The following is a 26,254-nucleotide window of genomic DNA, read 5'->3' on the forward strand; positions in this document are numbered from 1 at the left end:
TATGATTTTCTCTTTAATAAATGTGATAACAGAATTATGGATTTCCCTGAGTATAGTAAAAAACATTTATTAGATGAACATATAGTAGATAAATATTTCCCAAAATATGTTCTGCAAGCATTTAATAGATAGTCCATAAAAAAAGGTTTAGTGTTAATAAAGGTGAGAAATGCTTTACTACAGGACTGCAGAACTTCAGTGGACAAATGTACGTTATGTAAAACTTCAAATAGTAATTACTGTACACAGCATTTACCAAACCTATCTGGGAGCTCTTTGGTTTTAGAAACCAAACAACACTAGTTCTGATACATATACTTGAGGGAAGCTAGCATTTTTCCTGGGATGTTGGTTGCAAATATTTTTATCCTGGTTTGTTGTTTGTCTTTTTATCATGCTTCTTTGTTGTGAAGAAAATTTAAATTTTCATGTCATTTTTTTTTTTTTTGCTAAGTCACTTCAGTCGTGTCCGACTCTGTGTGACCCCATAGACGGCAGCCTACCAGGCTTCCCCATCCCTGGGATTCTCCAGGCAGAACACTAGAGTGGGTTGCCATTTCCTGCTCCAATGCATGAAAGTGAAAGGAAAGTGAAGTCGCTCAGTCGTGTCCATCCCTGGGATTCTCCAGGCAAGAACACTAGAGTGGGTTGCCATTTCCTGCTCCAATGCATGAAAGTGAAAAGTGAAAGTGAAGTCGCTCAGTCGTGTCCGACTCTAGCGACCCCATGGACTGCAGCCTACCAGGCTCCTCCGTCCATGGGACTTTCTAGGCGAAAGTACTGGAGTGGGGTGCCATTGCCTTCTCCGTTCATGTCATTAGATTTATCAAAATTAATGAGTTAAGGATTTTGCATCACACTAGAAGGCCTTTTCCCACTTTGAGGTTATTTAAAAATTTTCTCCTATGATTTCTTCTAGGACCGTCAGGATTTTGTTTTATATATTTAAGCGTCATTTATCTATTTGAAATTTATTTTGGTGTAAGATGTGAGGCTTAGAGGCTTCCCTGGTGGCTCAAAGGTAGAGAATCCACCTGCCAATGCAGGAGATGAGGGTTTGATCCCTGGATCGGGAAGATGCCCTGGAGAAGGAAATGGCAACCCACTAAAGTATTCTTGCCTAGGAAATTCCATGGACAGAGGAGCCTAGTGGGCTACATCCATGAGGTCATACAGAGCTGGACACAACTTAGTGATTGAGCACACACACATGTGAGCCTTAGCTCCAACTTTTTATTCTGATGGCTTCTTGACTGTCAAAACAGGATTTACTAAATCAATCCTAGAAATGAATTTTAGAACCAGGTTTTAAAAAATCAATCATTTTGATATTTTATTATAATTGCATTACATTTTAGATTTATCATTTGGGAAAAATTGACATGATATTGAGCTCTTCTATCTAGGAGTACAGTATATTCACTATTTTTTTATTGAAATAAAATAGGCAATACCGAATTTACCACATTACAGTTTTTAAGTGTAAAGTTAATTGGCATTAAAGTACACTCACATTGTTGTACAACTCCACCACCATCCATCTCAAGAATGTTTCATCTTCTCAAACTGAAACTCGGTACATATTAAGCAATAACTCCCCATCTCCTCCTTCTCTAGCCCCTGGCAGCCACCACTATTCTTTATTTTTTAATGTTCTCTAGCACAGTTTTATTTATTTATTTAAATTTCATATAGGCCTTATAATGGTTCTTAACTTTATTTCAAGGTTGTTTTTAAGAAATACTTACTTGGCTGTGGCGTGTCTTAGTTGTGTCATGCCGATCTTTTGTTGTGGCACACGGACTCTCTAGTTGTGGCATACAAGCTCCAGAGCACGCAGACTCAGTGGTTGTGGTGCACAGGCTTAGTTGTTCTGTGGCATGTGGCATCCTGGTTCCCTGATCAGGGGTCAAACCCACATCCCCAACATTGCAAGGCAGACTCCCAACCACTGGACCACTGGAAAAGTCCCTATTTCAAGGTCTTATTATGTAGTGTTTGGTGCCTTTGGGAGTTGTATCTTTTCTTCCCCCACTACAGATTTTAACTGGCTATTTTAAAATGTTTTATTTTGGAATGATTTTAGATTTTTATAAAAGTTACAAAGGTAATACAGAGAATTCCTGTATACCTTGACCCAGTTTCTTCTCATGTTCACCTTATATTACCACAGTACATTAGTCATAAATAAGAAATGAACATTGGTACATAACTCTTAACTAAATGCCAGACTTCATTCTGATTTCACCAGTTTTCCTACTAATATCCTTTTTCTGTGTCAGGATTCATTCCAGGATAATGCATTGCATTTAGTAATTGGTTACTCCTTAAAATTTCTATTATATATGTAGCTACATTTCCTTTCTTACTTTAAATGCTGTACTTATGAGACCTTTTTTCCCTTGAATTTTATTTAGGCTTGTTGAAGGTATGTTTGTATTTGTCTTTTTGAAAATCCGCAATTGTCTTTATCAGTTTCTATTTTATTTTTCTTAATGTGTTAATTTATGCTTTTGCACTGATTATCCTCCTATATTCCTTTGGTTTTGTCATTTTTCTTGTTCCTTGAATTGAATGGTTGATCGGTTTATTTATTATCGGGAAGAGGTATGAGCTGGAGCTGTAGATTTAAGTCATCAGGTACAGATAGTATCAAGCCTGGAGACTTGGATGTGAGTGTAGGTAGAAGTGATAAAGAGGCCTGAGTTCTGGGCAATGCTAGTGTTTTATAGGATGTGTGGGGGAGGGCAACGCCAGTGTTACATGGGTGTGTCTGCGTGTGCGTGTGCGTGTGTGTGTGTGTGTTACAGAAGGGAGGGGAACTAGCTAAAGAGATAGGTGGTAGCAGTGAAATTGATGGTATTGGCTGTGGCAGTGGCTTCTGGCTCAACGATGAGGCAGGGATGTGGGTTTAAGTTCCAGACCAAATCCATCTTATGTCAGTATGTATTTACCGGTAGCTTTTCTGGAGGCTGGACTGTCTTGGTGGGTGTGGAGACTGCTTTTTGTGGATGGCCTTGCAGGCAGGGTGGAGCTATTTTGCCAGCCCCTCGCATCTCTAGAGGACAGTGGGTGGTTGCAGGGGCTAGAGGGTCACAAGAGACTGTGTTGCCAGCTAGTTTCCCTGGGAATGGTGTGATAGCTGTCGTAGAGCCTTCCCATGAGATGTGCGTGGCATGCCTTTGTAATTTGCAGTGCTCTTCAGGGGCCTGGGTTTATGGTCTATTCTTGAGTCTCTTCAGAAAAGAAATCAGGAGACAGGCACATGCTGATGTCATCATCTTCCGAGAATCCTACTTCCTCATTTGTTTCAAACATCACAGGGCTTTTTTATTGTTTGACTATGCCACCATTTGGGTTGGGAAGATCCCCTGAAAGAGGGCATGCAACCCACTCCAGTATTCTTGGCTGGAGAATCCCATAGACGGAGAAGCCTGGCAGACCACAGTCCATGGGGTCACAAAGAATTAGACATGACTGAGCGACTAAACACAGCAGCACACACATGCCACCAATTAGTCAGTCAGTCTTTATATTGATGGAGATTTTTGTTTGGTTCAGTATTTTACTGTTACAAACAAGGACAGTCCTTTTGGGGTATCAGTTCAGTTCAGTTCAGGCTCTCAGTCATGTCTGACTCTTTGTGACCCCATGGACTGCAGCATGCCAGGCTTCCCTGTCCATCACCAACTCCTGGAGTTTGCTCAGACTCATGTCCATTGAGACAGTGATGCCATCCATCTCATCCTCTGTTGTCCCCTTCTCCTCCTGCCCTCAGTCTTTCCCAGCATCAGGTCTTTTCCAATGAATTGCTTCTTCCCATCAGGTGGCCAGAGTATTGGAGTTTCAGCTTCAGCATCAGTCCTTCCAATGAATATTCAGGACTGATTTCCTTTAGGATGGACTGGTTGGATCTCCTTGCAGTCCAAGGGACTCTCAAGAGTCTTCTCCAACACCACAGTTCAAAAGCATTAATTCTTTGGTGCTCAGCTTTCTTTATAGTCCAACTGTCACATCCATACATGACTACTGGAAAAAACATAGCTTTGATCAGGCAGACCTTTGTCAGCAAAATAATGTCTCTGCTTTTTAATATGCTGTCTAGGTTTGTCATAGCTTTCCTTCCAAGGAGTAAGCGTCTTTTAATTTCATGGCTGCAGTCACTATCTGCAGTGATTTTGGAGCCCCCAAAAATAAAGTCTCTTACTGTTTCCACTGTTTCCCCATCTATTTGCCATGAAATAATGGGACTAGATGCCATGGTCTTCGTTTTTTGAATGTTGAGTTTTAAGCCAGGTTTTTCACTTTCATCAAGAGGCTCTTTAGTTCCTAGTCACTTTCTGCCATAAGGTCATCTGTGTATTGAGGTTCTTGATATTTCTCCTGGCAGTCTTGATTCCAGCTTTGTGCTTCATCCAGCCCGGCATTTCGCATGATGTATTCTGCATATAGGTTAAGTAAGCAGGTGACAATATACAGCCTTGACGTACTCCTTTCTCAATTTGGAACCAGTGTGTTGTTCCATGTCCAGTTTTAACTGTTGCTTCTTGACCTGCATTCAGATTTCGCCCTTGACCCCCAGACTGGCTGGAGCCAGAGGTCTCCAACTGTCTGCTCTCCTGGCCCCATGTGTTCTTCCGAGGTTCAAGCTATCCTCTTCCCTCGCTTCTTTGGAGGACTGCCTGTCTGGTTTGTGGTCAGCTGCCTCTGCCCAGCACTCGAGCTCAGATAAACTGCAGCTCCCTTTTGGAGTTACTCAGAGCAAAGAAAGACCCATGGACAGATGGACATGATAGCCACAAGGTCCTCAGAGGAGGGCATGCTGGCTTTGGGGTCAGTCATGGTTCTACTTGCCCCTGGCAGGGCTGGTGGTATTATCCATGTTTATCTGTCTGGTAAATTCCTAGAAGTGAAATTGCAATGTCAAAAGATATGTACATTTTAAGTTTTAATATAAATGACAAAATTATACTCCTCTATCAAGGCATTAGGCTCAATTTTTGATTGAACATATTTAGGTAAGTGTACATTTGTTCTATGAAAAACAGGCAATGGGCTATTTCTTGTGGTAGAACTGAACAGAGACTGAGTTTCTCTGTCGGATAGTGAGGGTAATGTTGTAGAGGCTCCATCAGCTTGATTTCTGTAACTTTTTTCTTTTTTCTTTCATTCCAGCAGTCAGTTAATGTTATTTCTTCAGGCTCCAAGGTAAAGAATAAATGGAATAGAAAACAAAAGTGTGAACTGTTTAGCAAACTTGTTCTTGAAATAATAAGTGTTAGTACTAGAAGTGGAAAAGGTTAGTATCCACTAACATTATGTCTTATACCCATTACCTTCATTTCAGGTTATACAGTTCATTGGTATTAGTTCCTTTTTGTTGACCAGAAAGGCCTGGATTGTAAGCCTTGGGGTAAAGAGGGTTGAGGAAGGAATGTAGTTTAGGTGCCTTTTCCTTATTCATCAATAAAGTCCTCTGTCTCAATAAGGTAGACTTCAGTGTTCACGTTCAGTACAGGCAGGAGCATACTTTAGGCAATGGCACCCCACTCCAGTACTTTCGCCTAGAAAATCCCATGGACGGAGGAGCCTGGTGGGCTGCAGTCCATGGAGTCGCTAGAGTCAGACACGACTGAGCGACTTCACTTTCACTTTTCACTTTCACGTATTGGAGAAGGAAATGGCAACCCACTCCAGTGTTCTTGCCTGGAGAATCCCGGGGACGGGGAAGCCTAGTGGGCTGTCTATGGGGTCGCACAGAGTCGGACACGACTGAAGCGCAGCAGCAGCAGCATCAGCAGCAGCAGCAGGATAGATAAGGGCAGATATATAAATGACAAGATAACTTAGGAAATTTTTGGTGTGTAGGTATCATTAATTTGGTGTATGAGCTAGTTTTGTTCTCAGTTAACAGTGGTTAGTGCTGTCGTTCTCAAAATTCAGGGGCAACTAGAAAGTGCCAAACATTTTGCTATGTGTTATACATCAGTCTTTATTCCTTGGGACCTGTAATACAGGTAAGGGTATCCCTACTTTATAGGTGATAAAACCAAGACTCACAGTGGTTTAGCAACCTTCCCCACATCACAGCTCAGCACTTTAATGCACTCTATTATTTCTTCTAGGAAATTTAATTAAAATTCAATGTTTAGTGTGTGTATTACAGGCGTAACGTGTATCACATGTGCCTTTGACGTTTTAGGGGAGCACACACAGTCTTCAGTTAAGAAATTATTCGGAAGTATGCAAAAACTGTCGTGAAGCATATACAACTCTGAGTAGTCTGTACGGTGAAATGCAAAAAATAAATGAACGTGAAAGCAAGGCTGAATTTGGAACACATTTGTGCATTGACGTGGAGGATGCAGTAAGTACTTTGCTTGTGAAACAATATATGTTTTGCAGTGTTGAATATGCCTTCTGTTATTATTAGAATCTGCATATGCTGTCTTCAACCAGAAATAACTAGTTGCTAAGTAGTATGTTTTAGAATATCCTGATATGTAAGGCTAAAATGGAAATTAATCAGATACTTCATCAACAAGTTGATAATTTAGTATATTTGGTACTTTTTATTAAAGTATAGTTGACTTACAATATTATATTAGTTTCAAGTATACAACATAGTGATTTAATATTTTTATTGATTATACTCCATTTATACATCCTGTTTTTTAAATTTGATGATGAGTGTCATTTTCAGAGGTATGGGTATTGTTAGATGTTTGCATTTTAGTTTCTTGTGCACTTGTTACTAATTCAGGAAGTCTCTAGGTTTTGTTATTACGTGTTTCTGAAGCCATTCCTCAATTACTTCCTATCCTCTTGCTTTATTTCTTTGTATCTATTACCATCTGAAAAAGTTTTGTTTCCTTATTTGCAGTCTTTCTCTCCTTACTAAAAAATATAAGCCTCAGGAGGACAAGGACTTCATGTCCTTTTTTGTTCACTGTTCAGTTTTCTAGGATAGCACCTGGCAAATAGCAGGCCCTTAGTAACATGTATATAGGTTGAATGCTGCTGCTGCTAAGTCACTTCAGTCGTGTCCGACTCTATGCGACCCCATAGACGGCAGCCCACCAGGCTCCCCGTCCCTGGGACTCTCCAGGCAAGAACACTGGAGTGGGTTGCCATTTCCTTCTCCAATGCATGAAAGTGAAAAGTGAAAGTGAAGTCTCACAGTCGTGTCCTACCCTCAGCGACCCCATGGACTGCAGCCTTCCAGGCTCCTCCATCCATGGGATTTTCCAGGCAGGAGTACTGGAGTGGGGTGCCATTGCTTTCTCCATAGGGTGAATGAATGGTCAGCAAAAACTCTTCTCCATTGAATAGCCTGCCTTTACATGGGGTACCACTAGATGGCGATCATGCCTCTTTATGGGAATGTGATACCTGATTATTGAAGTGTTAAAAGAAATTGAAAAATTATTGGCAAAAAGCAGATAATTTGTGGTCAACATTGGTAAACCTAATGTTTGAGAATGATGAGTGTGAATTACAGCAGCTTGAGATGAACATAGTGTATCAGTAATATTTAGAATGGTAAAAAGCACTTAATATGGATGTACCGGAGATTTTTGTTTGTTACTGCTGTTCCTTGGAGAAGGCATTGGCACCCCACTCCAGTACTCCTGCCTGGCAAATCCCATGGATGGAGGAGCCTGGTGGGCTGCAGTCCATGGGGTCGCCAAGAGTCAGACACGACTGAGCGACTTCCCTTTCACTTTTCGCTTTCCTGCATTGGAGAAGGAAATGGCAAGCCACTCCAGTGTTCTTGCCTGGAGAATCCTAGGGACAGGGGAGCCTGGTGGGCTGCTGTCTATGGGGTCACACAGAGTCAGACACGACTGAAGCGACTTAGCAGCAGCAGCAGCTGTTCCTGATGTTTAGAATAGTCAATACTTGGCTTTCTAGTAGGTTCCAAGTAAATAATAAATATCTTTTAAAAAGAATATAAAAGAATTTGTATATTTTTAAAAGAATTTTTATATTCTCTTTAAAAGAATTTAAAAGAAAACTTATCCTCCAATAAAAGAGAATAATAGTCTTTAATTATTTTAATAAAGAAGAAAAATGAATATTGGCTCCATGACATAAGTTGAATTACAGAAGAAATCAACATGACCAACCTATTCTAGAACATTCATCTTGCAATAAGCAAAAATTACAACAAACTTACAAGGCACCATTTGTAAATTCAATTAAAATTGAGGCAGGAACAGTTTTCTACATTAAATTTGGCAGTTTCCTTGTATCATTTAGCCTGTTTGACAGAAATCATGAGCTCAACAAATGCGAGGTACAGCAGCCCCTAAGTGTATTTAAAGCATGCTGCTTGTTAACAGTGTCTAATAAGGACTTGGCAGGTGGCACTAGTGGTAGAGAACCCAGCTCCCAGTGAAGGGGATAGATACCGGTTCAATCCTGGGTTGAGAAGATCCCTGGAGGAGGGCCTGGCAACCCACTCCAGTGTTCTTGCCTGGAGAATCCCCATGGACAAGAGGAGCCCGGCGGGCTACAGTTCATAGGGTCACAAAGAGTCCGACATGACTGAAGGGACTTAGCGCACATGCACACATTGTCTTAATAAAGGGTCTGTGACTCATTAGATACTACCTACTTAAAAAATTACTTGCCGTGAGTATGAATCTTTCGTAATATATTAAATAAGAGATTAAGCATTGCATAGATATCATGTCTTGAAGAGAACCCTTACGAAAAAAGAGACGCCTTATAAAGTTGATATTTTTATTTCCATTCTAACAATATTGCAACAAGCTCAGTGAAATTACATAGATAACATATGAAAAAAAATTTTTGTTTTTGTGACACTTCCCCCCCAGTTTTATTGAGGTATATTTGACAAATAATATTGTTATATATTTAAAGTATACAACATGATGATTTGATCTACACTGTGAAAGAATTCCCAGAGTCAAGTTAACATTTATCACCTCACATAGCTACCCTTTTAAATATTTTTTAATGAACGAAGCACAGTCTAACTATATTTCTATTGTTGCAAGTTCTGTGTTTGAAGTCTGTGAAAGGTTGAAATTCTTTGGACAGTATTATGAATTTTGAATATGAGATTTTTGTATGGGTATAAATGTATACAGTGACTAATTGTGAACCAGCTTATTTCCCTACAAAAAGAAATTGTCCTCAACTGTTAGTAATTTTTTAGGGATGTATATTTAGTCTAAATTCTGGGGTCTTGTTATTAACAAAATAATTATATGAATTTGAAGACAAATTAAATGAAAAACAGAGTAACAGTATTTGTTATTGTTTCAGATGAATATTACTCGGAAACTTTGGAGTCGAACTTTCAACTGTTCAGTCCTTTGCAGGGACACAGTGCCTGTAATCGCTGTTTCTGTGTTCATTCTCTTTCTACCTGTTGTCTTCTACCTTAGTAGTTTTCTTCACTCAGAGCAAAAGAAACGCAAACTCATCCTACGTAAGTTTCTTTTTACGATTATTCTTTTATTTAGATAAAAACCTATATTTAAAAAAAAATCTAAGCTTCCTTTAGAAATAGTATATACTCTGAGAGCTCAAGGTATATTAGCTTGAAACAGCTGTCTTCTTCAAATTTTACGACTCTGTTCACTAATGGAAGAGATGTGTAAGTTTATAAGTGAGTTTATAATCAAACTTTAGTATACAGTATCTTTCAGAAGCTTTAGTTGAGAAAGCTAGATTCCCCGGAATAAAGTTGACAACAACAGAGCAATAGCAACAAAGGCTTTGCAAACCTGAGACAGCCGTAATAGGTAAATAAATAGTAGACCACTTTTAGGCCCGTTTGCAGAACTACCCATGGCAGAACCACCAGACAAGCAGCAGGTGGTAGGGAGAAACTGTAGCTTGCACAGAGACTGTTTATGAACAAATTGGAATTGTAGTTGCAAGAAAGTTATTTGACATATGGCATATACTCGGTATGTATTAATTCCTTTCCTTTCTCCCTATCAAATAGGGCAGAGCAGAAAAAGCACTAACTAGAAGGTTTCAACTAGCCAAGAAAAGTGACTTCCAAGTCTCATATGTTTCTTCTGTATTATCAGAGTGAAAATATGGGCTTATCCCTGAGTAGTTTTAGTATTTCTAAAAGAGGGTATTTTCTAGAGAAAAACATCAGGCTTTTTTTCTTTGAAATATTATTCCTAGTCTAGGAACCTAGGATATAAAATTTTTTTCCCTGTAAATCTTTTTCTGGCATTTCTTCATGATTTATCTAACTTCACTTCTAATATATCTGACTTAAAAAAAGATTACTTGTAGATCAGTTTGCACAATGCAGAGAGTCTTTATCATGGGTGTATTTAGTAAAGTATTTTGAAGATGTCAGAATTCTGTAAATATGTCATAAGTCAGTCTTAAAAGCATTTATTTAGAATAATAACAAAACATTGCAGAGACCTCACTGTTGAGAAACTATTTTTCAGGGCTTCGTGTACCTTTAAAGTTTAGCATTGTATTTGCTTTGCAAATCTATTTAACGCTGCAGGAGACACATACTACTTCTGACCAGTGTCTTTGTTTGATTGGATTAAAGATTTACTGAGCATGGCCCCTATGAGAACAAGACACAGTTTCCCTCTCTGTCAGTCTTTCCCATCAGGAAGCTTCCATAAGCCTCTTACCCTTATCCATCAGAGGGTAGACAGAATGAAAATCACAATCAGAGAACTCTAATCAAACTGATCACAGGGACTACAGCCTTGTCTAACTCAGTGAAACTGAGCCATGCCGTGTAGGGCCACACAAGATGGACGGGTCATGGTGGAGAGTTCTGACAAAACATGGTCCACTGGAGAAGAGAATGGCAAACCACTTCAGTATTCTTGCCTTGAGAACCCCATGAACAGAATGAAAAGGCAAAAAGATAGTACACTGAAGGATGAACTCCCCAGGTCAGTAGGTGCCCAGTATGCTACTGGAGAACAATGGAAAAATAACTCCAGAAAGAGTGAAGAGACAGAGCCAAAGCAAAAACAATACCCAGTTGTGGATGTGACTGGTGATAGAAGTAAAGTCCAGTGCCATAAAGAACAATATTGCATAGGAACCTGAATGTTAGGCCCATGAATCAAGGCAAATTGGAAGTGGTCATACAGGAGATGGCAAGAATGAACATCTACATTTTAGGAATCAGTGAACCAAAATGGATTGGAATAGGTGAATTTAACTCAGATGACCATTACATTTACTACTGTGGGCAAGAATACCTTAGAAGAAATGGAGTAGCCCTCATTGTCAACAAAAGAGTCCAAAATACAGTACTTGGATGCACTCTCAAAAACGACAGAATGATCTCTGTTCATTTCCAAGGGAAGCCATTCAGTATCACAGTAATCCAAACCTATGCCCCAACTAGTAATGCTGAAGAAGCTTAACTTGAACAATTCTATGAAGACCTTCAAGACCTTCTAGAACTAACACCCAAAGAAGATGTCCTTTTCATTATAGGGGACTGGAATGCAAAAGTAGGAAGTCAAGAGATACTTGGAGTAACAGGCAAATTTGGCCTTGGAGTACGGAATGAAGCAGGGCAAAGGCTAACAGAGTTTTGCCAAGAGAACTCACTGGTCGTGGCAAACATCCTCTTCCAACAACAAAAGAGAAGACTGTACACATGGACATCACTAGATGATCAAAACCAAAATCAGATTGATTATATTCTTTGCAGCCAAAGATGGAAAAGCTCTATACAGTCAGCAAAAACAAGACAGGGAGCTGACTGTGGCTCACATCATGAACTCCTTATTACCAAATTCAGACTGAAATTGAAGAAAGTAGGGAAAACCACTAGACCATTCAGGTATGACCTAAATCAAATCCCTTACAATTATGCAGTGGAAGTGATAAATAGACTCAAGCGATTAGATCTGATAGACAGAATGCCTGAAGAACTATGGTCGGAGTTTCATGACATTGTACAGGAGGCAGTGATTAAGACCATCCCTAAGAAAAAGAAATGCAAAAAGGCAAAATGGCTGTCTGAGGAGGGCTTACAAATAACTGAGGAAAGAAGAGAAGCTAAAGGCAAAGGAGAAAAGGAAAGATATATCCATTTGAATGCAGAGTTCCAAAGAATAGCAAGGAGAGATAAGAAAGCTTTGCTCAGTGGTCAGTGCAAATAAATAGAGGAAAAGAATAGAATGAGAAAGACTAGAGATCTCTTCAAGAAAATTAGAGATACCACGAGAACATTTCATGTAAAGATGGGCTCAATAAAGGACAGAAATGGTATAGACCTAACAGAAGCAGAAGATATTATGAAGAGGTGGCAAGAATATACAGAAGAACTATACAAAAAGATCTTCATGACTCAGATAACCACAATGGTGTGATCACTGACCTAGAGCCAGACATCCTGGAATGTGAAGTCAAGTGGGCCTTAGGAAACATCACTATGAACAAAGCTAGTGGAAGTGATGGAATTCCAGTTGAGCTATTTCAAATCCTGGGAGATGATGCTGTGAAAGTGTTGCACTCAATATGCCACCAAATTTGGAAAACTCAGCAGTGGCCACAGGACTGGAGAAGGTCAGTTTTCATTCCAATTCCGAAGAAAGGCAATGCCAAAGAATGCTCAAACTACCGCACAATTGCACTCATCTCACATGCTAGCAAAGTAATGCTCAAAATTCTTCAAGCCAGGTCAACAGTACGTGAACCATGAACTTCCAGGTGTTCAATCTAGATTTAGAAAAGGCAGAGGAACCAGAGATCAGTCAAATTGCCAACATCCGCTGGATCATCAAAAAATCAAGAGTTCCAGAAAAACATCTATTTCTGCTTTATTGACTATGCCAATGCCTTTGACTGTGTGGATCACAACAAACTGGAAAATTCTGAAAGAGATGGGGATACCTGACCACCTTACCTGGCTCCTGAGAAATTGTAGGCAGGTCAAGAAACAACAGTTAGAACTGGACGTGGAACAACAGACTGGTTCCAAATTGGGAAAGAAGTATATCCAGGCTGTCTATTGTCATCCTGCTTATTTAACTTACATGCATAGTACATCATAAGAAATGCCAGGCTAAATGAAGCACTGGAATCAGGATTGCTGGGAGAAATATCAGTAACCTCAGATACGCAGATGACACCACCCTTATGGCAGAAAGTGAAGAGGAACTAAAGAGCCTCTTGGTGACAGTGAAAGAGAAGAGTGGAAAAGTTGGCTTAAAACTCAACATTTAGAAAACAAAGATCGTGGCCTCTGGTCCCATCACTTCATGGCAGATAGATGGGGATACAATGGAAACAGTGAGAGACTTTATTTTGGGGGGCTCCAAAATCACTGCAGATGGTGACTGTAGCCATGAAATTAAAAGACGCTTGCTCCTTTGAAGAAAAGCTATGACCAACCTAGACAGCATATTAAAAAGCAGAGACATTACTTTGCCAACAAAGGTCCATCTGATCAAAGCTATGGTTTTTCCAATAGTCTGTATGGATGTGAGAGTTAGACTATAAAGAAAGTTGAGCACCGAAGAATTAATGCTTTTCAACTGTGGTCTTAGAGAAGACTCTTGAGAGTCCCTTGGACTGCAAGGAGATCCAACCAGTCCATCCTAAAGGAAATCAGTCCTGACTATTCATTGGAAGGCCTGATGCTGAAGCTGATACTCCAATACTTTGGCCACCTGATGTGAAGAACTAACTCATTGGAAAAGACCCTGATGCTGGGAAATATTGAAAAAGGCGGGAGGAGAAAGGGATGACAGTGTCTGAGATGGTTGGGTGGCATCACCAACTCAATGGACGTGAGTTTGAGTAGGCACCAGGAGTTGGGGATGGACAGGGAAGCCTGGCATGCTGCAGTCCATGGCATCACAAAGATTTGGACATGACTGAGCTACTGAACTGAACTGAACAGTAAGAGTTCACCTGGTTGTACAAGTCACAAATCTTGTCTCTTAATTTCTTTTCATGTCTTTCTATTTTCTTAATTCTTTTTCTTTTATTTCCCCATTCCCATATTCACTTCCCCACTCCTTTAAATTCATCAGCAAATACTGCCAGCCCTATTTCCAAAAATACATCTTAAATATATTGTCCCTTGTCAGCACTAATTCAGGAGTCCCTTGACTGATATCTGTACATTAATTTCTTGACCCCCTACAATCCATTTTCCATATACCAGCTAGAGTGAATTTTTAAACATAAATTTTACCATGCTCCTCTCCCATTTGAAACCCTTCCTGTGTACCTGTTGCACCTAGAATAAAATACAAACTTATTCTAGGGTCTGCTCTCCAAGCTGCATGTGATCTGACTCCCATCTGCCTTCCTAAACTACTTGCATCCACCCTTCTCCGTACTCATGATGCTGTGTGTAGGTTTCTTCTCCTCTCAGACACCAATTCATTCACACTGCCCTCCTTCCAAGGCTCTTACATTTGCCCTCCCCACTTGCCTTGACTGGCTTCTTGTCATCCAGGTCTTAAGTCAAAGACCTAAGAGACCTTTTATGACCAAAAAAGACCTTCTATGACCATCTCCCCAACCTAAGAATACACCTTTTGTTTAGTTCTTATATATCATCTTTCTTTAATAGCATTTAATTGCTGTTTAAATTAACTTTTCCACTTATTTTCTACCTTATTTGTTTGTCTACCCTGACTCAACTGTAAGTTCCATCAGAAAATGGATTTAGTTTATCTTGCTCACCACTATATCACCAGCATCTAGAAAGTACATCAGTTCAGTTCAGTTTAGTTCAGTCGGTCAGCTGTGTTGGACTCTTTGCGACCCCATGAATCGCAGCACACCAGGCCTCCCTTCTACTGCTGCTGCTAAGTCACTTCAGTCGTGTCCGACTCTGTGTGACCCCATAGACGGCAGCCCACCAGGCTCCCTTGTCCCTGGGATTCTCCAGGCAAAAACACTGGAGTGGGTTGCCATTTCCCTCTCCAATGCATGAAAGTGAAAAGTGAAAGCGAAGCCACTCAGTCATGTCAGTCTCTTAGCAACCACATGGACTGCAGCCTACCAGGCTCCTCCGTCTATGGGGTTCTCCAGGCAAGAGTACTGGAGTGGGGTGCCATTGCCTTCTCCCCAGGCTTCCCTGTCCATCACCAACTCCCGGAGTTCACTCACACTCACGTCCATAGAGTCAGTGATGCCATCCAGCCATCTCATCCTCTGTCGTCCCCTTCTCCTCCTGCCCCCAATCCCTCCCAGCATCAGAGTCTTTTCCAGTGAGTCAACTCTTCGCATGAGGTGGCCAAAGTACTGGAGTTTCAGCTTTAGCATCATTCCCTCCAAAGAACACCCAGGGCTGATCTCCTTCAGAATGGACTGGTTGGATCTCCTTGCAGTCCAAGGGACTCTCAAGAGTCTTCTCCAACACCACAGTTCAAAGCATCAATTCTTCGGCGCTCAGCTTTCTTCACAGTCCAACTCTCACATCCATACATGACCACTGGAAAAACCATAGCCTTGACTAGACGGACCTTTGTTGGCAAAGTAATGTCTCTGTTTTTGAATATGCTATCTAGGTGGGTCATAACTTTTCTTCCAAGGAGTAAGCGTCTTTTAATTTCATGGCTGCAGTCACCATCTGCAGTGATTTTGGAGCTCAAAAAAATAAAGTCTGACACTGTTTCCACTGTTTCTCCATCTATTTCCCATGAAGTGATGGGACCGGATGCCAGGATCTTCGTTTTCTGAATGTTGAGCTTTAAGCCAACTTTTTCACTCTCCTCTTTCACCTTCATCAAGAGGCTTTTTAGTTCCTCTTCACTTTCTGCCATAAGGGTGGTGTCATCTGCCTATCTGAGGTTATTGATATTTCTCCCGGAAATCTTGATTCCAGCTTGTGCTTCTTCCAGCCCAGCATTTCTCATGATGTACTCTGCATATAAGTTAAATAAGCAAGGTGACAATATATAGCCTTGATGTACTCCTTTTCCTATTTGGAACGAGTCTGTTGTTCAATGTCCAGTTCTAACTGTTGCTTCCTGACCTGCATACAAATTTCTCAAGAGGCAGGTCAGGTGGTCTGGTATTCCCATCTCTTTCAGAATTTTCCACAGTTTATTGTGTTCCACACAGTCAAAGGCTTTGGCATAGTCAAGAAATCAGAAATAGATGTTTTTCTGGAACTCTCTTGCTTTTTCCATGATCCAGCGGATGTTTGCAATTTAATCTCTGGTTCCTCTGCCTTTTCTAAAACCAGCTTGAACAACTGGAAGTTCACAGTTCACGTAATCCTGAAGCCTGGCTTGGAGAATTTTGAGCATTACTTTGCTAGCATGTGAGATGAGTGCAATTGTACGGTAGTTTGAGCATTCTTTGGCATTGCCTTTCTTTGAGATTGGAATGAAAACTGACCTTTTCCAGTCCTGTGGTCACTGCTGAGTTTTCCAAATTTGCTGGCATATTGAGTGCAACACTTTCACAGCATCATCTTTCAGGATTTGAAATAGCTCAACTGGAATTCTATCACCTCCACTAGCTTTGTTTGTGGTGATGCTTTCTAAGGCCCACTTGACTTCACATTCCAGGATGTCTGGCTCTAGGTTAGTGAACACACCATCGTGATTATCTGGGTCATGAAGATCTTTTTTGTACAGTTCTTCTGTGTATTCTTGCTACCTCTTCTTAATATCTTCTGCTTCTGTTAGGTCCATACCATTTCTGTCCTTTATCGAGCCCATCTTTGCATGAAATGTTCCCTTGGTATCTCTAATTTTCTTGAAGAATCTCTAGTCTTTCCCATTCTGTTGTTTTCCTCTAATTCTTTGCACTGATCGCTGAGGAAGGCTTTCTTATCTCTCCTTGCTATTCTTTGGAACTCTGCATTCAGATGATTGTATCTTTCCTTTTCTCCTTTGCTTTTCACTTCTCTTCTTTTCACAGCTATTTGTAAGGCCTCCCCAGACAGCCATTTTGCTTTTTTGCATTTCTTTTCCATGGGGATGGTCTTGATCCCCGTCTCCTGTACAATGTCACAAACCTCCGTCCATAGTTCATCAGGCACTCTGTCTATCAGATCTAGTCCCTTAAATCTATTTCTTACTTCCACTGTATAATCATAAGGGATTTGATTTAGGTCATATCTGAATGGTCTAGTGGTTTTCCCTACTTTCTTCAATTTCAGTCTGAATTTGGCAATAAGGAGTTCATGATCTGAGCCACAGTCAGCTCCTGGTCTTGTTTTTGTTGACTGTATAGAGCTTCTCTACATGGCCCATAGTAAATGCTCAAAAATATTTGTGTAATAAAAGAACATTATACTTAAAGTTAGCAGTTCCTAGAGTGTGTTCCTCATAATACTAGTCCTGTAATATTCCTTTACATGACCTTCATAAGGTACCTGAACGTTAATTATATCCCCCAAACTTGACAATAGGACCTTTGCATAATACCTATTAATGTTTTTCAGAGGCATTGTTTATGAATTAAATGATGAATTTAAGGAAATGTTAGCATAAGCAAATAATTCTTGTGCTATTACTTCATGGAAATTTTAATTTGCTTTTCTTTATGCTACCATTTTATACATTCCCATTCATCAAGTCCTATGGGAATTAGGGATTTAAAAAGGAGCAAGGCACAATAGATGCCCTCAAAAAATATACTGACCATAATCCAATCATCACAACAAATGTAGTAGAAGTGCATAAAGTGTGGTTGGACTGCAGAGAAAGAGAAGATGCACTTGGCATTAGGGATATTGGAATTTACCATTAAATGATCCCTGGGGTAGAATTTTGGATGATGTGGAGATTTATCAGATAGAGAATAAGGAAGCAAAGAAGTTACAGTTATATGTGGGTGTGTGCCTGCTAAATCGATTCAGTCCTGTCCTACTCTGCACCGCTATGGACTGTAGCCTGCCATGCTCCTGTCCATGGCATTCTCTGGGCAAGAATACTGGAGTGGGTTGCCTTGCTCTCCTCCAGGGGATCTTCCCAACCCAGGGATCAAATGTGCATCTCCTGTGGCTCCTGCATTGTAGGCAGATTCTTTATCACTGAGCCACAGGGTAATGGTTATATGTACTCACTGGTATTGCTACCTGATTGGTTTAATGAACTTGATAATTAGAAACTATATTATATTTAATAATTTAAATTTTTAATTTCAAATTAAAATAATTTTAAAATTATCAAACAACATAATTTAAAAAAATTTTTTTATTTAGTTTGCTCCCCAAATCCACTGAAGGCTTAAGAAGGCTTTATCTTAGGTTGTTTTTTAGTTTAAGTTCCTTTTAAGTTTACTCTGAAGCCATACACTGGTCTGAGGAAGTCATGTAGTCATCTTGCACTTTAGAGTGGTCGGGGGAGACCCTGATAGAAACTAGAATAGTCATTCTCATCCATGGCCATACATCAAAGTTGTCTGCAAAGCTTTCAAAAAACAAAAAGAAAAAGCACAACCAGATGCCTGAATACCACTGGAAACCTAAATCATAACCTCTGTTCTAGTGTTGAGAACCTCTGAAGTAGAGAGATTCCTTAGTTATCCAGCGTAAGTTACCTTCACTATGGCATGGTTGTTTTTAATTTCTGGAACATGAGAAACATGTTTAAGAACAAAACATATTACCTAGCCAGTAACCATGATTTTGTCAATTAACTCTAATGACTCAGTCCTATCAACACCATAATCAAAATTGGTTGCATATATTTTACTAGCAGCCATTTATGTTTGTGCAGTGTGTGTAATGTCCAACTCACTTTGCTTTGTAAACTGTTTAAAATTTTTTTAAACATTGCAGAATTCTTTCATTGAATTCTTTCAAGGAAACTTAGATTTGGATTTCTAGATTAGACTTCCAAATATATAATTTTATTATTATACTTTATAGCACTTCCATTTTTTAACTAGAGTATTTTCACTTATATAACATATTTAAGATTGTAAGGTTCAGAATGACATAAGTTGTCTGTTTTATTTGGTACTGCTTCCAACAAAGTCATGAGCTTCTAGCAAAGTTATGTTTTTGAGTTTAGTAGAAAAAAATAGATGTAGATTTAATTCTTATAAGATTGAATAGATTCAGATTCAAACATAGAATTAATAGATGAACACTATAGTTTACATAAAATAATGAACTATCATGTTTGGAGAATGAAATTTAAGTTAAAATATAATACTTTTGATTTATGTAGCGAAACGTCTCAAGTCCAGTACAAGCTTTGCAAACATTCAAGAAAATTCCAATTGAAACCTACAGAATGGAGAATCAGCATCTTATCCCATGGATGAATGGTGGAAGACACAGCTTGGTCCAAAAGAAGATAAACTGTGATTTGACAAGTCAAGTTCTTAAGAAATGCAAGGACTTCAGATTTATTTTTAAATAAGAATTTTCAGTTTTTCTTTCCTTTTCCACCCCATTTTTAACGGTTTGGGTATTTTTAATTTCCAGGCATAGCAATGTTGTCTATTTTAAAGTGTATTTGTTAAAATAACGAAAGATACAAGAACAATCTTTGTTTTGTTTTGTAGACATATTGTTAATGAGACTTCCTGTATTTCCTTGGTTAACATAGTATCTCAAATAGCAAAGTTTTTGAAAACTAACAATTTAAAAATTAATCAGTTATAGCAAAGACTTTGAAAAAAATGTACTTGCCGAAAAGTAGCAGGTCCAAAGATTAAATTTCTCATCATTGCAGTGTTATTATCACATATATTTAATATGTCATATATTACAATTAATATGTAATTCCATCTCTAGTTTCCTTAAAGTCATTTTTGAAACCACTAATTATAAACCTCCCAAACAATTTTTAGAATTGGGAAGGCACATTACATTTATCTTTGTAAAAAGATTTATGATAACTGGTTTCTTACTTGACTTTTATAAATAGTATTTTACACCTTATTTTTGCCTTTATTTCATAAGTAATTTGAAATCACTGGACTGCTTTATTATATTCAGGGCAAGATGGATTCTTTTTTATACCAGGGATTTGCATTGTGAAATATTAAATTATTTGGCAATTTATAATTTATTACTATTTTAAATCAAATGTAGCATTGTCACACTGTATTTAAATTGTGATTTTTTTTTTAATAGGGATTTTTCTCTTGGAAGATATGGGGAGTTTTGGAAGAGAGGAAAAGGAGGTGTAAAAAAACCCTTTAAGATTCAGAAAATAGGGACCTGAGGGGATGCTCACTCTAAGACTATTGAATGGTTTATACTGCAGGCATGAGTCAGTAGAGTCTGATACAGAATGCAGTTCAGCTAAGATGATGCTTATTTTTTTTCTAAATTATTAATATCAAATGAAGGTGATATATGATTAAAATGAAGTCAGATATTTCACAGTTGAAAATGAATTCCTTTTTGGAATGTTTATATAAACCTTTAAAAAAAAATTCAAAATTGTTCATGTTTTCTTCCCTCAGGTGTTTTAGTGTTTGGTGTTTCATTTGTTAATTCCTTCTTGCCATCTTGGTGGAAATAGGTTTTCTTTCTTTCCTCTTTTCTTTTTTTTAGGCTTTGTTTTAAATTTTGAAAAAATAAAGGCTGCTCTATATAGAAACGAGAATTTGCCTAATTGGTACAAGAATCTGAATTCCTTCATATACTGTAAAATGTTCTTATAGAGAGACAAGATAATGTTTTTTATTATTTTTTTAAATGTTTACCATGTATACAGAGTGAAAGAGAAGGCCCACTCTTGGATGTGTAACATATCCAAAAGCTGTTACAGTTTTTCTAGTCTGCTGTGATCTATTTAAAATGTGCTGCTGTTTGTTCTGCTGTTACTGTTCACGCTGCTAATGCTAATAGCACTATCTTGATTTGAAGTATATAGTTGAGGGCCATTGAAAGCAATCCTTCATTAATGCAGATAAAATCAGTTTACATGTGCAAAGTTACAAAATGGCATTTTCGATTCTGTAAGAAGTGACTCTTTGAGCACCTTTTAATATTATGTATTTCTGAAAACCCTGGCTTTTGGATATGGCTGCTAATAAGCACTTTACAAAAGAAAAGGCATCCCTTTAATATTTTTCTAAAGAGTCATTGCTCTTTAGAAGTAGCATCAGCAATAGAATTCAAAAATAAGTATTAAGCACTATGCTAAAGTATGTAAATATTTCATTTGTAAAGTCATATTGAAAAATTCTTTGCATAGTTCTGAATTCTTAGATTCATAGTATATGTGTGTGTACCGGAATATCTTTAGTTTTTTGACACTTTGAAATAAAGGAAATAGCTTAAAGAAATTGAAGTGCTGTGTTTGATTTTTAAATACTTTTTTTTTTTAACTTCAGATGTAATTGAACATCACATTTCAATTTTCAGGTACTGAGTTTCAATATGTACTTTTGAAAGTACATATTGGGACTTCCCTGGTGGTCCAGTGGTTAAGACTCTGTGCTTCCAGTGCAGGGGACACAGTTCAATCCCTGGTCAGGAAACTAAGATTGAACATACTCTATGGCCAAATTAATTAATTTAAAAAGTACTATCTATCTTATAACTTTGCTGCAAATAAAAATGTACTTTTGGATGAAGACAATGATTTAGATTTGATAGGTAGAAATAACATCAGCTCTCCCACAGTGTAACTCTAAATCAATGAATAACAGAGTTTAGTTGGTAAATGTTACTTCTGTGGGACACTATTTTCTAATGTTTCACAGATGGGATCTATTTTCTAGTGCAGTGTACTCCCTATAAAGTGAAATGTTTTCCCAGAACGTAGGGGTTAGGGGAGCTGGCTTTCCTCATACAGTTGAAAATCCACATATAATTCCCCAAACCCAACTTCTAATAGCTCACTGTTGATCAGAAACCTTACTAATAACATAGTCAATTAACACATACTTTGTATGTTATATGCATTATATACTGTATTCCTACAATAAAGTAAGCTGCAGAAAAGAAAATGTTATTAAGAAAATCATAAGGAAGGAAAATACATATATAGTACTGTCAATATAAGTTTATGTCACCTGTTTACAAGATGAATTGTCTGTCAATAATTACATCAATATTGTCTCATATGGTACAAGACACTATAGATGTTATTTGTATTAGTAAAGATCCTGCATGCTACAACTAAAGATCCCACGTGCCATAACTAAAGACCCATATAGCCAAGAGAGTAAATAATGATAAAGAATAAATTATAGTGTTTCCAGAAGAAAACATGGAGATAAAAAATTTTGAAACTACAAATGGGAAGATAGGAGATACAGAGGAAACGGTGAGAAGATTTAATTTAATTAAAGTTCCTGAAGCAAAGGAGAGAGAAAAATGGAACAGAAACAATTTTTGAAAAGATAATAGCTGAGAATATTCCAAAACTGGTGAAAAACATTGTCACACATTAAGAAGTCCAAATAGAATTTAAAACAAACCCCCAAACCTAGTCACATTCATAGTAAATGAAAACTAAGGAGAAAATCATACAAACAGCTAGAGAAAAAAAGGCTTACCTTCAAGAGAGCAGTAATTAAACTCATTGTTGGTTTCTCATGAGAAATAATGAAAGCCAGAAGGCAAACTGAATATTTTCAAAGTGCTAAAAGAAAGTAACTGACAATCTAGAATTCTATGCCCAGCAAAAAGTGCTCTTCAAAATTAAAAGGGGAATAAGGCATATCTGGGCATAAAGGCTGAGAGAATTATTACAAGCAGGCCTGCATTAAAGGAAGTACTAAAGCTAGGTCTTCAGACAGAAGCAAAATGAACTTAGATGGAAACCCAGTGATGTAAGAAAAAAAGATTGATGAAAAGGATAAAATAGGTAAGTCTAAATAATAATTGACTGTATACAACAGTAATGCCCTGTGGGATTAAAATATACATAATGAAAACATAACAATGGTATAAAAGTCAAGGTCAGATTCTTGGAGTTAAATGTTTTAAGGTAATTGTATTATCTGGAAATTTTCAAGTGGGTACTGGTAAATAATTTTGTTTTCTTTAAATTGGACTTAAGGTACATTCTGACTCAGATCCAATTTCACTCCTTTCATGACATCTTTTATGATTTTCTTCTGCTCTTGACTCTTCATATTTAAGAAAGCAGCTTGTCATAAAGGAAAAAATAAGGACTTTAGAATCAGATCAGATCAGATCAGTCGCTCAGTCATGTCTGACTCTGCGACCCCATGAATCACAGCATGCCAGCCTCCCTGTCCATCACCAACTCCCGGAGTTCACTCAGACTCACGTCCATCGAGTCAGTGATGCCATCCAGCCATCTCATCCTCTGTCGTCCCCTTCTCCTCTTGCCCCCAATCCCTACCAGCATCAGAGTCTTTTCCAGTGAGTCAACTCTTTGCATGAGGTGGCCAAAGTACTGGAGTTTCAGCTTTAGCATCATTCCTTCCAAAGAAATGCCAGGGATGATCTCCATCAGAATGGACTGGTTGGATCTCCTTGCAGTCCAAGGGACTCTCAAGAGTCTTCTCCAACACCACAGTTCAAAAGCATCAATTCTTCGGCGCTCAGCTTTCTTCACAGTCCAACTCTCACATCCATACATGACCACTGGAAAAACCATAGCCTTGACTAGACGGACCTTTGTTGGCAAAGTAATGTCTCTGTTTTTGAATATGCTATCTAGGTTGGTCATAACTTTCCTTCCAAGGAATAAACATCTTTTAATTTCATGGCTGCAGTCACCATCTGTAGTGATTTTGGAGCCCAGAAAAATAAAGTCTGACACTGTTTCCACTGTTTCCCCATCTATTTCCCATGAAGTGATGGGACCGGATGCCATAATCTTCATTTTCTGAATGTTAGAATCAGACCTGGGATTAAACTCCTGCTTTTCCCCTTTCTTGGACAATTTACTTCCCTGTCCTTGAACAAGTGGGGGGTACTGATGATACTGGCCCCACAAGATTATTGTGCAAATCACATGAGATTAAGTATATGAATAGCCTACAGTGCAGTGTGCAATACCCCACTGTGGTATTAAGTACTAAGTAGTACTTCATACTGCTTAGTAAGTACTAGTCTTTTTGACAGTAGTACTCACAAATTGTGGTACACAATTTGGCACTTGATTAGACATCTTCTCACATTGTTTCCTAGGTTTCTTATGTTTGGGATTATTATCCCTCCTCTCCTGACTAGACTAATCTTTTCCAGTTCAAGGACTATATCTCAATTTCCTCTTGTACCCGGTCAGTGAATGATTTTTGGAGTCAGGGTAACACTTTTTTGAAGAAAGTAAGTGGAAAAACACTGTGTTTCCCTGAACTACACACTGTTTTGTAGCAGATCCACTCAGAAGGATGTTTGAGACCTTGAAGAAAAGTCCTTCAGCTGCCCTTGAAAAATATAAATGGTGAAAACACAACTAAATTAATGGAAAGAGAAAAGTGCTATCTTGCCATTCAGGAACCCTCCAGTTTAAGCACTGAAGATTCCAGGCTGGAACCAGTGCCAAGGATCACGGATTGCTGCCCTTAAATCTAGCATCTTAAGTTCCATACAATACCTTTTCTGGGCAAGAGTTCCATCTGCTTAATCTCTACTAAATGCGTGTATATTAGATCTGACTCTTGAAAAATACCAAGTTAAATCGGACAGTTAAAATAAAACCAACATCATGCCCATAACTGGTTTAATTTATCTTTCCTTTCAGTAATCCCACACATTACCTACTTATTTGCTGTAATGAACATGCCATTCAGCTAAAATAAGATTAACTGCTTAAACCGCAGCATTACAGGCAGAGAACATTAATGCCGCTTTGTGTTTCATTGTAAGGTTCAGCAGTTAAACGATATGGTGTTGTCGTTTCTTCCTTTGTAATCAAGATGGTTTCACTTAGGATTAGTGCTCCCCAGCCAATTCTCCTGATGGAACATTTGAAGCAGCACATTTCTATATCTAGGTTACAGCCTGGCAGCAATAGCAACCTTCAGAATCAAACCTGTTGGCCTCATCAGCACTCAAATTGCATCGCTCTTTGTGAAGCCCCCCTCTGCTCTCACAGTGATGAAAATCTTGCCTGCCATGCAGACTGTGGAAGGAAAATTGGAAGGGGGCTTGACCATGCTTCTGGAAAATAGCACTGTGATGACTCAGGTGTGATCAGAGTTGAGAAAATTAACCCAAGCGTCCCACAAGTAAATGTACATTTGGCTGTTCTCTGCATCAAGGTCAAATCCCATTTCAACAGATTTTTCTAGACAATTCCAGCCCCACTTATCTCTCTTTTCTTTGAACTCTAATTGTAATCATAGTTCTCCCTACATAACTTAAGGCTGATTGTTTACTGATTTATATAATTCTTATCATTGTTCTATAGGGGCTAAGATTATCACTTCAGTTAGACTGCAGGCTCTCAGAAGTCAGGGACTAACATTTGTATGGTCCTGACCCCCAAAGAAGGGCCCAGTAATTGCTCCTTGACTGAAGGAAATAACCTGTGTGATGTGACTCATTATGACTCTACCTGGATAGTTGAGAGTGGGGACCATCAGCCTCAACTGAGCCTGCAGGGCACCTCATTCTCATCATGCCTTCTCCTCTAGGGAGCATGTTCCGTTTTCATGGTTCATCAAAAACAAAGGGAGGCAACATGGTGACCAACAGATTTTCCCATTCATTCATTGATTTATTCCTTCAGTAAAAGTTTATTAAGCACCTATTGTGTGCTAGTGGGTTTCCCTGATATAAAGCATAAAGTGTAGTTGGTAAAGAATCTATCCACAAGGCAGGAGATGCAGGTTTGATCCCTGGTAGGGAAGATCCCCTGGAGAAGGAAATAGCAACCCACTCTAGTATTCTTGCCTGGGAAATCCCATGGACAGAGAAGTCTGGCAGGCTACAGTCCGTGGAATCACAAGAGTTGGACACGACTGTGCGATGAAACCACTATCACCATCGTGTGCTAAGTCTCACTTCTCAGCACTCTAAGAACTGAGAAACTTCTTGCTAACTATTTTGAATGAAATGGGGGAAAACAGTTTAAAAGAACTAGAAGAAAACTTCTTTCTTCTCAGACACTTCCCTTCAACCCCAACTTTTGAGCAGGAGCTCACTTCAGTAGAGCTTCCTTTCCCCATGTTTATTCACCACTGCTTCCCATTCTTGTCTCTCCTCCTACTTAAATTGCTGTGGTGGTTGGGAGGGTTCCTACGCTGCCTCCCTGGCTGTGACAATAGCCAGCTATTGAATTTTCTTGTGTGAAACTGGTTTGCTCAGGTCTCTGTTGTGCAGGCTGCACTTGCTATGTTGGATGGGTTCCAGCATGCTCCTCTGGCTAGGATTTAACATGAATCAGGA

General features: G+C 38.8%; 1 protein-coding gene across 1 annotated transcript in view; it reads left to right on the forward strand.

Moving 5' to 3' along the window:
• OSTM1 (osteoclastogenesis associated transmembrane protein 1) overlaps nucleotides 1–21,222 on the forward strand; it is a 43,046-nt gene extending 21,824 nt beyond the window's left edge. Inside the window, exons 4-6 of the mRNA XM_061427657.1 lie at nucleotides 6,203–6,367; nucleotides 9,298–9,463; nucleotides 19,146–21,222. Of these exons, the coding sequence (XP_061283641.1) occupies nucleotides 6,203–6,367; nucleotides 9,298–9,463; nucleotides 19,146–19,201 (387 nt within the window). The 3' untranslated portion in view covers nucleotides 19,202–21,222. The remainder of the gene's footprint in view (nucleotides 1–6,202; nucleotides 6,368–9,297; nucleotides 9,464–19,145) is intronic.
• The last annotated feature ends 5,032 nt before the right edge of the window (nucleotides 21,223–26,254 follow it).

This window comes from Bos javanicus, chromosome 9 (assembly GCF_032452875.1).
Source record: "Bos javanicus breed banteng chromosome 9, ARS-OSU_banteng_1.0, whole genome shotgun sequence".
Lineage (NCBI taxonomy): Eukaryota > Metazoa > Chordata > Mammalia > Artiodactyla > Bovidae > Bos > Bos javanicus.